At 42.8% G+C, this 12658-nt stretch overlaps 1 protein-coding gene across 1 annotated transcript in view; it reads right to left on the minus strand.

The window, feature by feature from the left end:
• Positions 1–1638: 1638 nt before the first annotated feature.
• Positions 1639–12658, minus strand: part of LOC137430962 (NF-kappa-B inhibitor delta) — a 37145-nt gene continuing 26125 nt past the window's right edge. Inside the window, exons 8-12 of the mRNA XM_068121760.2 lie at positions 9817–9880; positions 8817–8962; positions 8077–8187; positions 7486–7656; positions 1639–3843 (exon numbers count right to left, since the gene is read on the minus strand). Coding sequence (XP_067977861.2) covers positions 3769–3843; positions 7486–7656; positions 8077–8187; positions 8817–8962; positions 9817–9880 — 567 coding nt within the window. The 3' untranslated portion in view covers positions 1639–3768. The remainder of the gene's footprint in view (positions 3844–7485; positions 7657–8076; positions 8188–8816; positions 8963–9816; positions 9881–12658) is intronic.

The raw sequence follows: 12658 nt of genomic DNA on the forward strand, positions 1-12658 counted from the left end.
AGGCGAGCTATCGCCGGCACCTGAACAAATTACAAATTCCTTCCCCACCCTTGAAGGGGCACTGCATCAGCAGCACAGCGACTTTCCACCAATTATGCATCCCCACAGCCTTGTGCTGCATTCGGAAGAAGAAGAAGAAGAAGCGAAAGAGAAGAAGACTATCAGTACAACAGCGCGTTGTCGACAAGGAGAACATTCTTCTTCTTCCAAAAACTGCAGAGACCTCCAAGGAGTACTATCGAAATGAAAGTTTGCACAAATTGAAGCAGGACAACTACAGCGCATCTGTCCTCTTGCTGGACTACGCACACCTTAGCTGTCCTCTTGCTGGACTACACACACCTTAGCTGTCCTCTTGCTGGACGACACACCTAAGCTGTCCTCTTGCTGGACTACGCACACCTTAGCTGTCCTCTTGCTAGACTACGCACACCGTAGCTGTCCTCTTGGACTACGCACACCTTAGCTGTCCTCTTGCTGGACTACGCACAGCTTAGCTGTCCTCTTGCTGGACTACACACACCTTAGCTGTCCTCTTGCTGGACTAAGCACACTTAGCTGTCCTCTTGCTGGACTACGCACACCTTAGCTGTCCTCTTGCTGGACTATGCACACCTTAGCTGTCCTCTTGCTGGACTATGCACACCTTAGCTGGCATTGATTTGCATCGGTTTTGAACATAGTCTACAAAACGGTAATATCATTTTGACTCAATTACAATCAAAATGTAATGGCACACAAAGTAAGATGGATGATGTTCAGATGTGGAGGAGAAACTACTAGAACAACACTCTGACGTTAAAGAGAAACTACAACACTGACGTAAACGAGAAACTACAACAACACTCTTCGACATCACCCGATATGCCTCCACCCACATTGTTACGTCATTTTACATACTTGGACCAAGTTTGAGTTAAATCCCTTCAGCTATTCTCAGGTATCACGTTTTTACCTGACATGACCTCTTGATGTCGAAAGCTACCGGTAATTAGTTTATTATTATTTTTTTTTTTTTTTTTTTTTTTTTCCGTATACAAGATCGAGGCTCGGGTAAGAGCTAACATTGATCACATAAAGACAAACTGACACATAAAACATACAATAAAGGGAGCGGGAGACAAGATAGAGAGCAGGGACATCGGGAGATCTGTGGGAGGGAAAGGGATTGGGGGGAGAAGGCATGGAAGGGGGGGGGGGGGTTGGGAGAGGTAAAAAAACACATGGACACATGTAAAAACAAACAAAAAAAACATGTAAAAACAAAAAAACAAACATTAAACAAAAATAAAAAAGTAAAAACACAAACACAGTTCATCTTTTCATCATATTATATACTTATACCAAGCTTGGTCAAAATCCATTCACTGGTTCATAAGTTAGCGCAGTTCCAGAATTTTTACTTAGCATGACCTCTGACCTTTGTCCCCTTGCACCCATAATATTATCAGTTTATCTTTATGTCATTAGACATACTTGTACCAAGTGTGAATTAGTTCCATCCGGCCGTTCTCAAATTATCGAGGTAATGAAAACCTATCACGGACGGACGGACAGACGGACAGACGAACAACCTGAACACATGATGCCTCAGGTGACTTCGTCATTGGAGGAATAAATGGACATCTTTACACAAACACCAATCAAATGTAATGTTTATTTGCATTAATCGAGCATCAAGTATTCACAAAACACATAAGCAAGTCTGTAAAGTGTAAGCAAGTCTGTAAAGTTTATCAGGGACTGCAATAAACACCAAGCGACCTTCCGCCCCTAGCAACGCAGGGCCATTGTTCATACATAGCAACAGCTAAGACAATGAAGATCGCTCCGGCAACATCGTAGGGGAAGAATTGGTTATTCGATAAATCCAACAAACCCACATGCCAGTAAAGAGTTAAACAAACACAAAGGTTATCATTTCAAACGTTAACATCCTTGAAGAGGGCCTCGATTTATTCCTTACACACCCAAAAAATAATATTAAATTCTAGGTCTCGACTAGATCAATTAGGATGGGGAGGTGTTGAAGAAGAACATGACACTATCACCAGAGGAATCAATGTTGTAAAGGTTAAGTGAATTTAAATTTAACAAAAGTAAAGATTCATCAATGAATTTTACAAAACAATCAGATTAGTGTGTTAAATGCGGAAATTGTTTTTCATAACACTTAATAATACATCTGCGTTAACCACATGAAACACCGCGTGATACATTTAAACCTCGTTCCGTTCGTTTTTCCAGTAATTTCAAAGAATACGAAAACAAATGTTGGCACGTCTCAATATATTATCAATAAAATGTCAACATCAAGTTGCGCAAGCTTTTACTCTCGTCAATCGAACTACAGCGCACCATATTATTTGGTTATTGGCAAATAAGCAGCAATTTATAAGTCATCGATAATAAAAAGTTAGCGGTTTGTCCTTATGTTGCAATTCCGTTCAGGGATTTTTGGGCAGTGATGCCTTTTCCTAGGTTGCACTTTAATGCCCATCCCGAGTTTATAGCGGTTAAGGTTCCGCATGCAAGTGTGACTCTTTATAACTTGGTAATTCACCCGATAAGGAAACTTGGAATCACGTCCTTAACACCACAGTCCTCAACCGCGTTTGTACCCACAACTTCTGGGACATAACTAACTAGGATAACTTCTGGGACACCACCGGGCCTTCTTGCGAATTTTGCCATCATCGCTTAGATCCAACAAAGATCTATCTCGTTTGCTCTGTCTGCCTCCGCTCGAAGACGTACAGTATTGAGGTGATACATATGAAACAGGTAAAAATTAAATGCGAATTATACTTTCACAACTTAAAATCTACCTTCATTACCTCTGTCAGGATAAAAGAGTAAAAGATCATCGAAAGGTAAGAAAGAAATCCGTGCATCGTCGGGTCGTGCCTCCTTCGGCATCAGGATTTATCCTCGGGGACGATAGTAGTTGTGGTGGGCCACAACGCAACCACAGGACGTGGCAGCAATTTGTAATTTGTTCAGGGTGCCGGCGATAACTCGCCTTCTCTTCGTCGAAAGACACCGTCAGATCTTTAACGCCCACCGTCTAAAAAAAAAAGAAAGGAAGCTCGATCTACCTGTTGAGAAACCAATGGATTAATTTCCCACTGGAGGAAACCGAATAACTATACTTAACTAGATTAGTATTTGTTTTTTCTTGTTTTTCTTATCATATCCGGTATTGTTAGAAACTACGATCGAAAAGCATTTTTCATCTCAAGTTGTCTTTAAAACAAAACGACTTGTGTAGATTATCAAAAGCTAACAAAACCTAACTTTATACGCGAGATGATGGTTTACCTTCATTCTCGCAAATTGCACTCGTGCGGGAGGGGCCGATGCACGAATCAGCACGGGATTTGAACCTGGGATCCCCGCATCACCGGCTTGGTGCTCAGGTGGGAACGACAAACATTGGTTGATACGAGGTTCACTAAGTAACGATTTGGGCCTCGCCAAAGTCATGGCAGTTAAAAGGCCACGAGTTACCATGGCGGACGTGGCACCATCCACGTGCCATGCGGTTCGAATCAACATTGCGGTGCAATGACAATCATAACGGTAAACGTACATAAATGCGGAAGCTCAATGATAAATAAGCGTCCGATATAACCGACGGCCACAAGAAGTGACCAACTCATTGAAGTTTCATGGAAACAACTTTTGCAACGCTTTCTGTGCATTCCAGAAAGACCCAGTTGCTACGATCATAGCCACCACATGGCGGCACAGGTTAAAGTGGGAAGGTTACTTCCTTCCCAGGGAATTCGCTGCCACGGTTACGAGGCCCGCAGAACGCCGGGCTTTGAGCTGGTGTCTCAGCTAAGGGAAGGATGTGGGTCGTGTGAAAAACAAAGGGAGGGATGAAAGGGGAAAAGCGGGAAAAGGGACGGGAGGGCAGAAGGGACGGATGTGGGTCGTGTGAAAAACAAAGGGAGGGATGAAAGGGGAAAAGCGGGAAAAGGGACGGGAGGGCAGAAGGGAAGGATGTGGGTCGTGTGAAAAACAAAGGGAGGGGTGAAAGGGGAAATGCGGGAAAAGGGACGGGAGGGCAGAGGGAGGGAGATGGGAAAGGCAGAAACAGAGGGGAGGTTGAGATAAGGAAGAGAGACGCGCAGACAGAGGGAGGCAGACATGAAAGAGAGAAAGAGAAATCATTGTTTAATCAAAGTAAAAACAAATAATGAAACTTGTGAAAACAGTTATTCACAACATGTACATGATCCATTCAAAATATGCCGTTCCTAATGTATCGGTGGTTTAAATTTGATCAGGACTCTTAGCTTTGATATAATCTCGACAGGTAAACATCCCCACCCTGCGCAGCCCAGAGGTGTGGAAATTTTAACGCGCTTGGTGTTTTCATTCGCCTGAAATGTCCCAATTCTTTGCCGTTGCACCTTCTTTGTTGTCTTACTTGCCGCCATCTTGATTTTCAGCAAGTGATTTAAATCATGAGACACTTGATTACTGGTATTGGTTCCCAACGTCAGAAAAAAAAAATAACAAGGGCCCAGGTCACATTCAAACCATCCTCACACTTTTCAAACCGCATGCTTTGTATTTTCTATCCAACACTATCAATGAGATGTCCAAATCATCGCTTCTTCTTCTTCTTTCCCTATCGGCTTCTACCCTTTTTACTTGGGGTCACCACAATTCTGGTTGATCACCCTTTTCCGTATCCTCCCGTCAGATGTCCATTTTTCTTTCAATTCCACAACTAAATTTCTCGCCACCACATTCTTCCATCTGGTCTTCTTTTTCTTCTTCTTCCTGGCAGTGCCATCTCCATCACTCTCCTCACCACATATATTTATCTTTCTTTGTCTCTGTCTGTCTGTCTGTCTGTCTGTCTGTGTTTCTCTTTTTCTCTGTACCCCTCTACCAAACCAATTCAATCTCTTCTCGGATACTTTCTTCAATGCTTCCACAATCCTCAATGACGCCTGATGTACTGGTTCCTAATCTTGTGCTTTCTTGTCACTTCACACATCTGTCTCAGCATCCGCATATCTCTTACATCCAGTTCCTCTTCCTCTTTCTTTGACGTTGCCCAAGCTTTCGCACGATACAACAACGCCGGTCTCACAACTGTCTTGTGAATTCTTCCTTTCAGTTTCAGCGGTGCTTTTGTAACACACAACATTCCACTGCACTTCCTCCAACGATTCCAACCAGAACGAATCCAGAGCTTAATTCCCATGTTTCCATCGTCTGACATCACTGACCCCAGACACACGAAGTGACTCACTTTCTCCAGGTCTTCACCCATAATATCTTTACACTTCCAGGCCGATCCTCTTCCCGAGGCTCAACCTGTCAATCCATATACAGTATTGAGTCTTTGATCTACTGATCCTCATATCCTGTTCTTCCAGCGCTTTTCTCCATTTACCGAGATACTCAGACATATTTTCATCATCCCAACCACATAGCTCATTGTTATTAGCAAACACCATTGACAATGGCACATCCTGTCAAACCTGCTCAGTTAGAACACCCATGACGATCACTAAGAGGAAGGTGCACAGTTCCTTGGTGCAAACCAACTTTTCCTTCAAAACATTCACTCTCTCCCAAACTGCGTCTTACTTGCGCTCCTTATACCTGTCCTGTAATAGTCGTACATACTTCTCAGAGACTCCTCAGGCATCTCAGAATGGGCTCGGGTACCCGGTCATAACCTGTCGCTGTATAATATCATCGAATACAAACTTTACGTTGTTTTGACCTTCCCGGACCAGGCCCGCTGCCATGTGCAAGGCAGTATTGCTGTTGTAAATCTTGGAATTTCTCGCTCACTTGTCTCAAAACAAAAAGGGCATCCATGGTGTTTCTTCCGGGAATGAATCCGAATTGCCCCTAATGTATTTCCACTATTTTCTCAATCTCTGATCTGTAACCCTCTCCCATATCTTAAAGGTATGTGGTACGAGTTCAACTGCTCGGCAGTTTTTGCAATCTTGGATGTTCCCCTTTCCTTTAAATATCAGTACCAGAATGCTTTGCCTCCATTCTTTTGGAATTTGCTCTTATCATAACACAACTGAATAGTATATTCCAAGACCTGGACCCTGTATTCACCGAGGCAGGTCCACATTTCCACTCGTATCTCATCAGGTGTTTATTCAAGACCTGGACCCCATATTCACCGAGGCAGGTCCACACTTCCACTCGTATCTCATCAGGTGTTTATTCAAGACCTGGACCCCATATTCACCGAGGCAGGTCCACACTTCCACTCGTATCTCATCAGGTGTTTATTCAAGACCTGGACCCCATATTCACCGAGGCAGGTCCACATTTCCACTCGTATCTCATCAGGTGTATATTCAAGACCTGGACCCCATATTCACCGAGGCAGGTCCACACTTCCACTTGTACCTCATCAGGTCCCGCTGCTTTGGCATTTTTGATTCCTTGCAATGCTGTTCCAATCTCTTCCAAATTAGTACTAGTTGTCATTCCTTGATTTACAACTAATTTTTGTCTTTTTTTCTTGGTGTTTCTTCATTCATAAGCCAGTTAAAGTATTGGCTCCACCTCACTTTCATTTAATCCTCTTTCACTCAGTTACGCTATTCTCATCGTTAATTGTACGGACATTTCCCATAGTTTGTTAATCTATCCTGAAGACGTATTCTTGTCTCTCTTTAGTATCAAGACTTTCATACATTTCTTCCAAGGTCAGGGATCTTTCTCTGCATTCCAGCTTGCTGTTTTGTACGTTTCTTGATCTTCCTCAAACACTGACTGTTTCCACTTTTTAAACAGTCCCTTCATTTATCTAACTGCACTTTCCGTGTTTTCGTTCCACCACCAAGTTTCTTTTCTAGTCTTCCTCCTCCCTGATGGATATCCTCATAATCCTACTCTTTATCTCCCCACATGTCCATTTCGATTACCTGCAACCACTAATCTGTCACTATTTGGTATTGTCTCCATTACATTGTCCATTTGTTCCCAAAAGAGATGTACAAATCACAATTTGTTTAATCCCCAATCGAAGTGAGGACATGTGGACAGTATTGGCATTATTTATGGGCATTTCAAATCAAACCATTCATTTACTGGACATTTTGATTAAAATGGCATGAATCATTGGCACAAACAAAGAAGAACTCGAGCCATTCGGCCTAGCATAGTCTGCGTTTGGAAAAGCTGCTCTGAAGCGGACAGGATTGATCGGACACGATAGTTCGGCAGACGTGATGCTTGACATGTAGTATCAAATGAGTTATTCAAATTAGGAATTACAATATTGCCGCAGAATATCCTTTTCACAATCTTTCATGTTATTGTCAAACTTTTAGGGATAAAAGGCATGACACCACGGGGTGCTATTTAACATGGTTTGGCCATATTTTAAAAACAAAAACAAAAAATGCATTTTGTTCTCTCCATGTAACCCATTAGCACCCCTTCCGCACTATTCCACCGACCCCTGAAAAACTCACTTACCCCCACCACTTCCATTCCAGGGGGAAGCAGCTGTGAGGCCACTTCTCTGTCCTGGTTCTTTATTGACATGTCTGCACCAGCAGCGACCAAGAGAGTGACAAGTTGAGCATGTTTCTCGGAACGCGCGGCCAGGCCCGCTGCCACGTGCAAGGCAGTATTGCAGTTGTACATCTATGAATGAAAGAGTTGAGCGGTATAAAAACCCAATATCAGTACACCTGCACCGACACGTCCCCTGGATATTTCTCATCAACCGTTGGACCATTTCTGCCAAACAAATGCGTTAATGTTTCACCCTGTGGAGCTCCTGTAAACCGATGAGCTCCAGAGGGTGAAACATTAGCTCATGGGTGACATTTGTCTTACTGTCGCATTTACTCTACCTTTAAAAGGTGAGTGCGAGATACCACCTAGTGGTTTGCAGGTGAGAGCGAGAGGTGTATTGGGGTTAGAATGTCCCTCCATCATAACCATTAGCCAATGTAAAGAGACCAATAATATCGGCTGATCGTTTCACATGATGGAGGAATATATGAGAGGGTTGGGATCTGGGATCGTAGAAGGGAACGAGGAGAAAAAAAAAAAACGTACCTGTACATTGAGGAGCAAAGGAAACACCGGTAACCTCATGAGAAAGTTTACGAGTTCCTGGTTTCCATCCTGCACAGCCAGGTGCAGCACCGTGCGCCCGTTCCTCTTGTCCTGCATGCAAAACAGCCATCGTAATACAGGTGGAGCCGCAAGCAAGGCAACGGCGATACTAAAACAACGCGATCCACGAATTATAGAAAATTAAAACACGTTTCCTTATGGGACTGAATCTTCATCCTGACAAAGTTAAAGTGGAATGATATTGTGCAAATCGGCGTACTACAGGCATTAATTACTCCCAGTGAACGCCAGACTCACGCATGATGCATGTCACATCAAGATTATAATTTCATAGCTATTGCCGTAAACCCTAAAAGGTTCACGATAAAACTATGGGGGCACAGAGGGATCAGGGGAGATGGTTGGGGTGAGCTTAGCTTCCTCAATGACTTTCATGGCAAATTAGTTATCATGGCAGTTAGCACAAAGTTATCATCGTTATGGTAACAATGGTGGTCATGAGATAACACTGATTAAAATTGTGAAAAACTCCTGAATCTCACCTGAGAATTGTCAGGGACAATTATTCCCTTCTTCATAATATCATTACATACGGTATCATCAAATGCCAACATCCTGTTAGTGCTGGTTAACTAGTTTCATCAATTCAAATAAAAACAACTTCATAACCATCATTTACATAGCTCATTGTTCGAGCGGCTTTGTGATTTGGTACACACCTGAGCAGTTGCGGTGGCGTACATGCCCAGGAGGAGTTTAATGGACTGCATGATGTTTTCCTTCAGGTGAACATTTGCGCCATTCGCGGAGCTTTCGCGACAGGCCCTGTTATGAGCCTCGGCCGCACATAGCAATGGAGTTTGGCCTAAAAATAAGTGAATTGAGAGAGGTCGTGAGACAGAGATCTGAAGAATACCTTCTACTTGTAGTTCACCGATACCACACTTTGAGACGGACAAAAATTCAAAACAAACCAACCAATCTAGCAACAACTTGAACAACCCATACAATGCCGAGAATAAATAATTCCACCTATTGACTAATTCAGCGAACATTGCAGTCATCACTCTGAACGCTGTGTTCACGTTCATTCATTAATGACTTAATTAATTCATTATTTGAAAAGTGGTCTGAGTGTCAAGGAGGTGCTCGAGTTTGGGTTCCCCTTTGAGGACGTCATAAAGGACACAAACAGGCATGAATAACTAATGCAACATGTTCGATAAGGTGGTGTAAACGATGCTGCATCAACGGCGGTAAACCTCTGAAAAAAAAATTCTACGCATTTAAAATCTTTATTTCATTTCAATTGAACTATATACTTGAACACTGCTGAACACAAATGGCCTTCTTGGCACTTTCAAAACTCTTCTGTATAGCAGTACTTAGATAAAATATTACGGCATGTTACATCATCACGACCAATCAAAATTGCCGCTCGCAGACCACGCCCATGCCCCTTGTTGCTGAAGAGTGCGCGAGGTAAGATGTTCTTTGAACTCTCCAGTTCTATTTATATCACAACTTGAGATTAGATCAAAAGAGTTTGACATGGGTTTGGCAATATTGTATATAAAACTTAATGACTCCACACTCTTCTGCTTCCTCCAAATGAAAATTGAGACTTTAACCTATTGAGTGTTGCAAACTTAAAACCAAGATGTCGCAATAATTGTCCGGTGATGTCATAAAAGTGAGCAAAGAAATATAAATGTTTACCAACGAAATTGATGGAATTGGGGTCGAGGAACTGTCCCTGTTCATTGCACACCTTTTGCAGAACCTGAAGGAGACCAAACATTCACCGTCACACATGTAGGGTAACAAAACCATGTCGCCTACATGACCACAAATTGCTTGTACAATAAGAATTCTGATTATTAAATTAAGTATTTTTACGAATAGGATTATTGTACTAATATTATTAAACTAGCCGAAACCCGTGGAACATCCACGGAAGGGAGGATGTGGTGTATGGATAGAGTGTACCATTATGGATGGCATAGGGGATTTGCTTGTCCGAGTAAGAGTTAGGAAGAAAGATGAGAATGAAGAGTGCGTATATGAACAACGATCGCCGACACCGGCACAAATGCATGCTCTGGATTGTCCACTCAGTGGACGGCTTGCTGTCACCTTCGACTGTCCAATCAGCGGACGGCTTGCTTCGCCTTCGCCCAGCAGACGCCAATACGATGGCGTCGTAAGATGGCGTCGTATCGGCAGTTAATCGGATGCTTTTGGGCCCCAACGTCGGCTAATTCAGATTTTTCGAGTATGGCTGTACGTGATAAACAAAGAGCGCGGTTCGTAGATCGTAAATCCATTAGTGCCGTGGGCATCGGGTCACTGGGTGTGGCGTAAAAGGGATAACAAAGTCGAGTCCTTACGCTATTATTATACAGATAATTGTACAATAAGAATTATTTTAAGATTATTTTTACCACAAATAAATTAATTGTGAAATCAATTAATTAATTATTAAATTATTAAAATTATAAAGCTACTACTACTATGACCCCAATTATTCCAACCTTTTTGTGGGGTCTGTCAGGAAATATTTTTGGCCCAAGTGTTTCATGAACTTAGGCCAGGCCTGGTATTGGACCGAAGGTGATTTGGGGAGGAATTTGTGATTTGTTCAGGTTGTTATTAACACAACTGGACTATGTCCAGCTGAGTTTTTGTCGACACCCAGTGTCCGTCGTCCGTCTGTCTGTCTGGCTGTCTGTCGTCTGTAAACAATTAGACATCTACGCTCTAAAAGTCACAAATATTGATGAAATTTGATGAAACTTGTTATGCAGCATCTTTAAGACATAAACTAGTTTGGGATTGCATTTGGGCGTTGCACGCCCAAAAATGGGCGCGGCAGGGTTGCCATATTGAAAAATCATTTTTTGTCATATATGTTTAGCACATATAAACTATATAGTTTGTGGTTCTATTATGCATATTCTAACCATATTGATATAGACCAGTTGAGTTCAGGTTCCCTGGAACCTCTCTAGTTTTTTGCTAGCGATCGTTTAGCAACTGGAGGCCCTGTTTTGGGTAAGGTTTACGAGACCGTCTGCAAAGTTGTAACCATGTTGCTGCAATTAAAACAGCGCATGGATGACAGCTGCAGGCGTCACAAGATGGAACGGCTGCGCGCATGAAGCGAATCACATGCGAGCACTCCCTCTAGGTTTTACCCTTTTTGGCGGATTTGCCTTTCGAACAACGAGTAGCACCGATGAGCAAGGTTCGGTATAGCTCGACGAGTGGTTCTGATCGGATATGCGAACCATGTGATCTGAACAAGAAACAAACAAATACCACGACGTGTCGTAACCCTGACGGGTTGTTTGTGCCACATGTGCCAACGCCGCACACAAACAGCCATTCCGACCATACTGAGACTTGCAGGGTTACGCTCAGGAATTTGCCTTTAGCAATTTGCTCACCAGCTCTCACACCCACCACCCAGAACGCCTTGACTTATTAATCTGACAAACCTTAACAAATCCATCTTATTAATCTATGAGCTCATCTATTGGTTTGTTTTGTTGAACGAACGTCAAGTGGTTACCTTGTTTTGTATTTTGAACAGTATCTAAAGTGATGGTTTTACCTACATCACATGCAAGAGGAGTTAGGAGACATTGCTGTACTTCATTCGATGGATAAATCAACACGGATTGTGGGATTTGAACCCGCGATCTCAGCATCACGTGCCGTGGGCTCAGATGGGAAAACTAAACCGGCCAAATTGATCAAAATGGCATTTGGTCACATTGCTTGGTGTTCCCATCTAAGCACCTGCCTCATGATGCTGGTATTCCACCTGTGAATACTGTATGCTGTGCACGTCGATTCCGATGTTGCCTCTATTTCTCAATTTCATTCATGTAAAAAATACATTGCGGTTTCTCGACGCTCACCGTGTTCACGTAAAGGTACATCGATGTCTACGAGTCTCCTTAAAACTTATGTTAATGTACAAGTGTATCCGTAATCGCCAAATGTCCTCTTTCTGCATGCGAGACACAAAATCTTCTTCTTCATTGGACTGGAAGCTCTGTGTTGGAAGTAAGACGGATCTTCACTTGAATTATTGTTAATTGATGTTATTACGATTGATGTTAGCTCTTTCACGAGCCTCGATCTCGTATACAAAAAAAGAAAAAGAAAAGGTGCATCACTTGGCTGATGAACAGGTAGCCTTTTCGTGGATGCCCGTGCTCACAAAAGACCCACATGTCGGAAAATGGTGAACTTGAGGCCTTTATTTTTTTAAATTTTCATTCCTCGTTTTTATCTTTCATTTCCGCATTGACCATTTTGTTTGTGTTTCTCTGGTAATCATCCTGTGGATAGTGGCCTCGTCACAGTCAATGTCGACAAGTATGGCGGCGAGTTTGTTGCTGCACACGCACCTCCGTTGACATTTCTGCGATACCACGGCAGCGCGATATGTTGAACGGAGAGTTGGATGTCATGTGACGAAGTCGAGCAACTACTCTCTCCAACAAGGAGAGACGCTGGTTGAGAGGTCCATCAAATCCGACGCGTTGCA

Source organism: Myxine glutinosa, chromosome 7 (genome assembly GCF_964187855.1).
Source record: "Myxine glutinosa chromosome 7, kmMyxGlut1.1, whole genome shotgun sequence".
NCBI classification, from domain to species: domain Eukaryota; kingdom Metazoa; phylum Chordata; class Myxini; order Myxiniformes; family Myxinidae; genus Myxine; species Myxine glutinosa.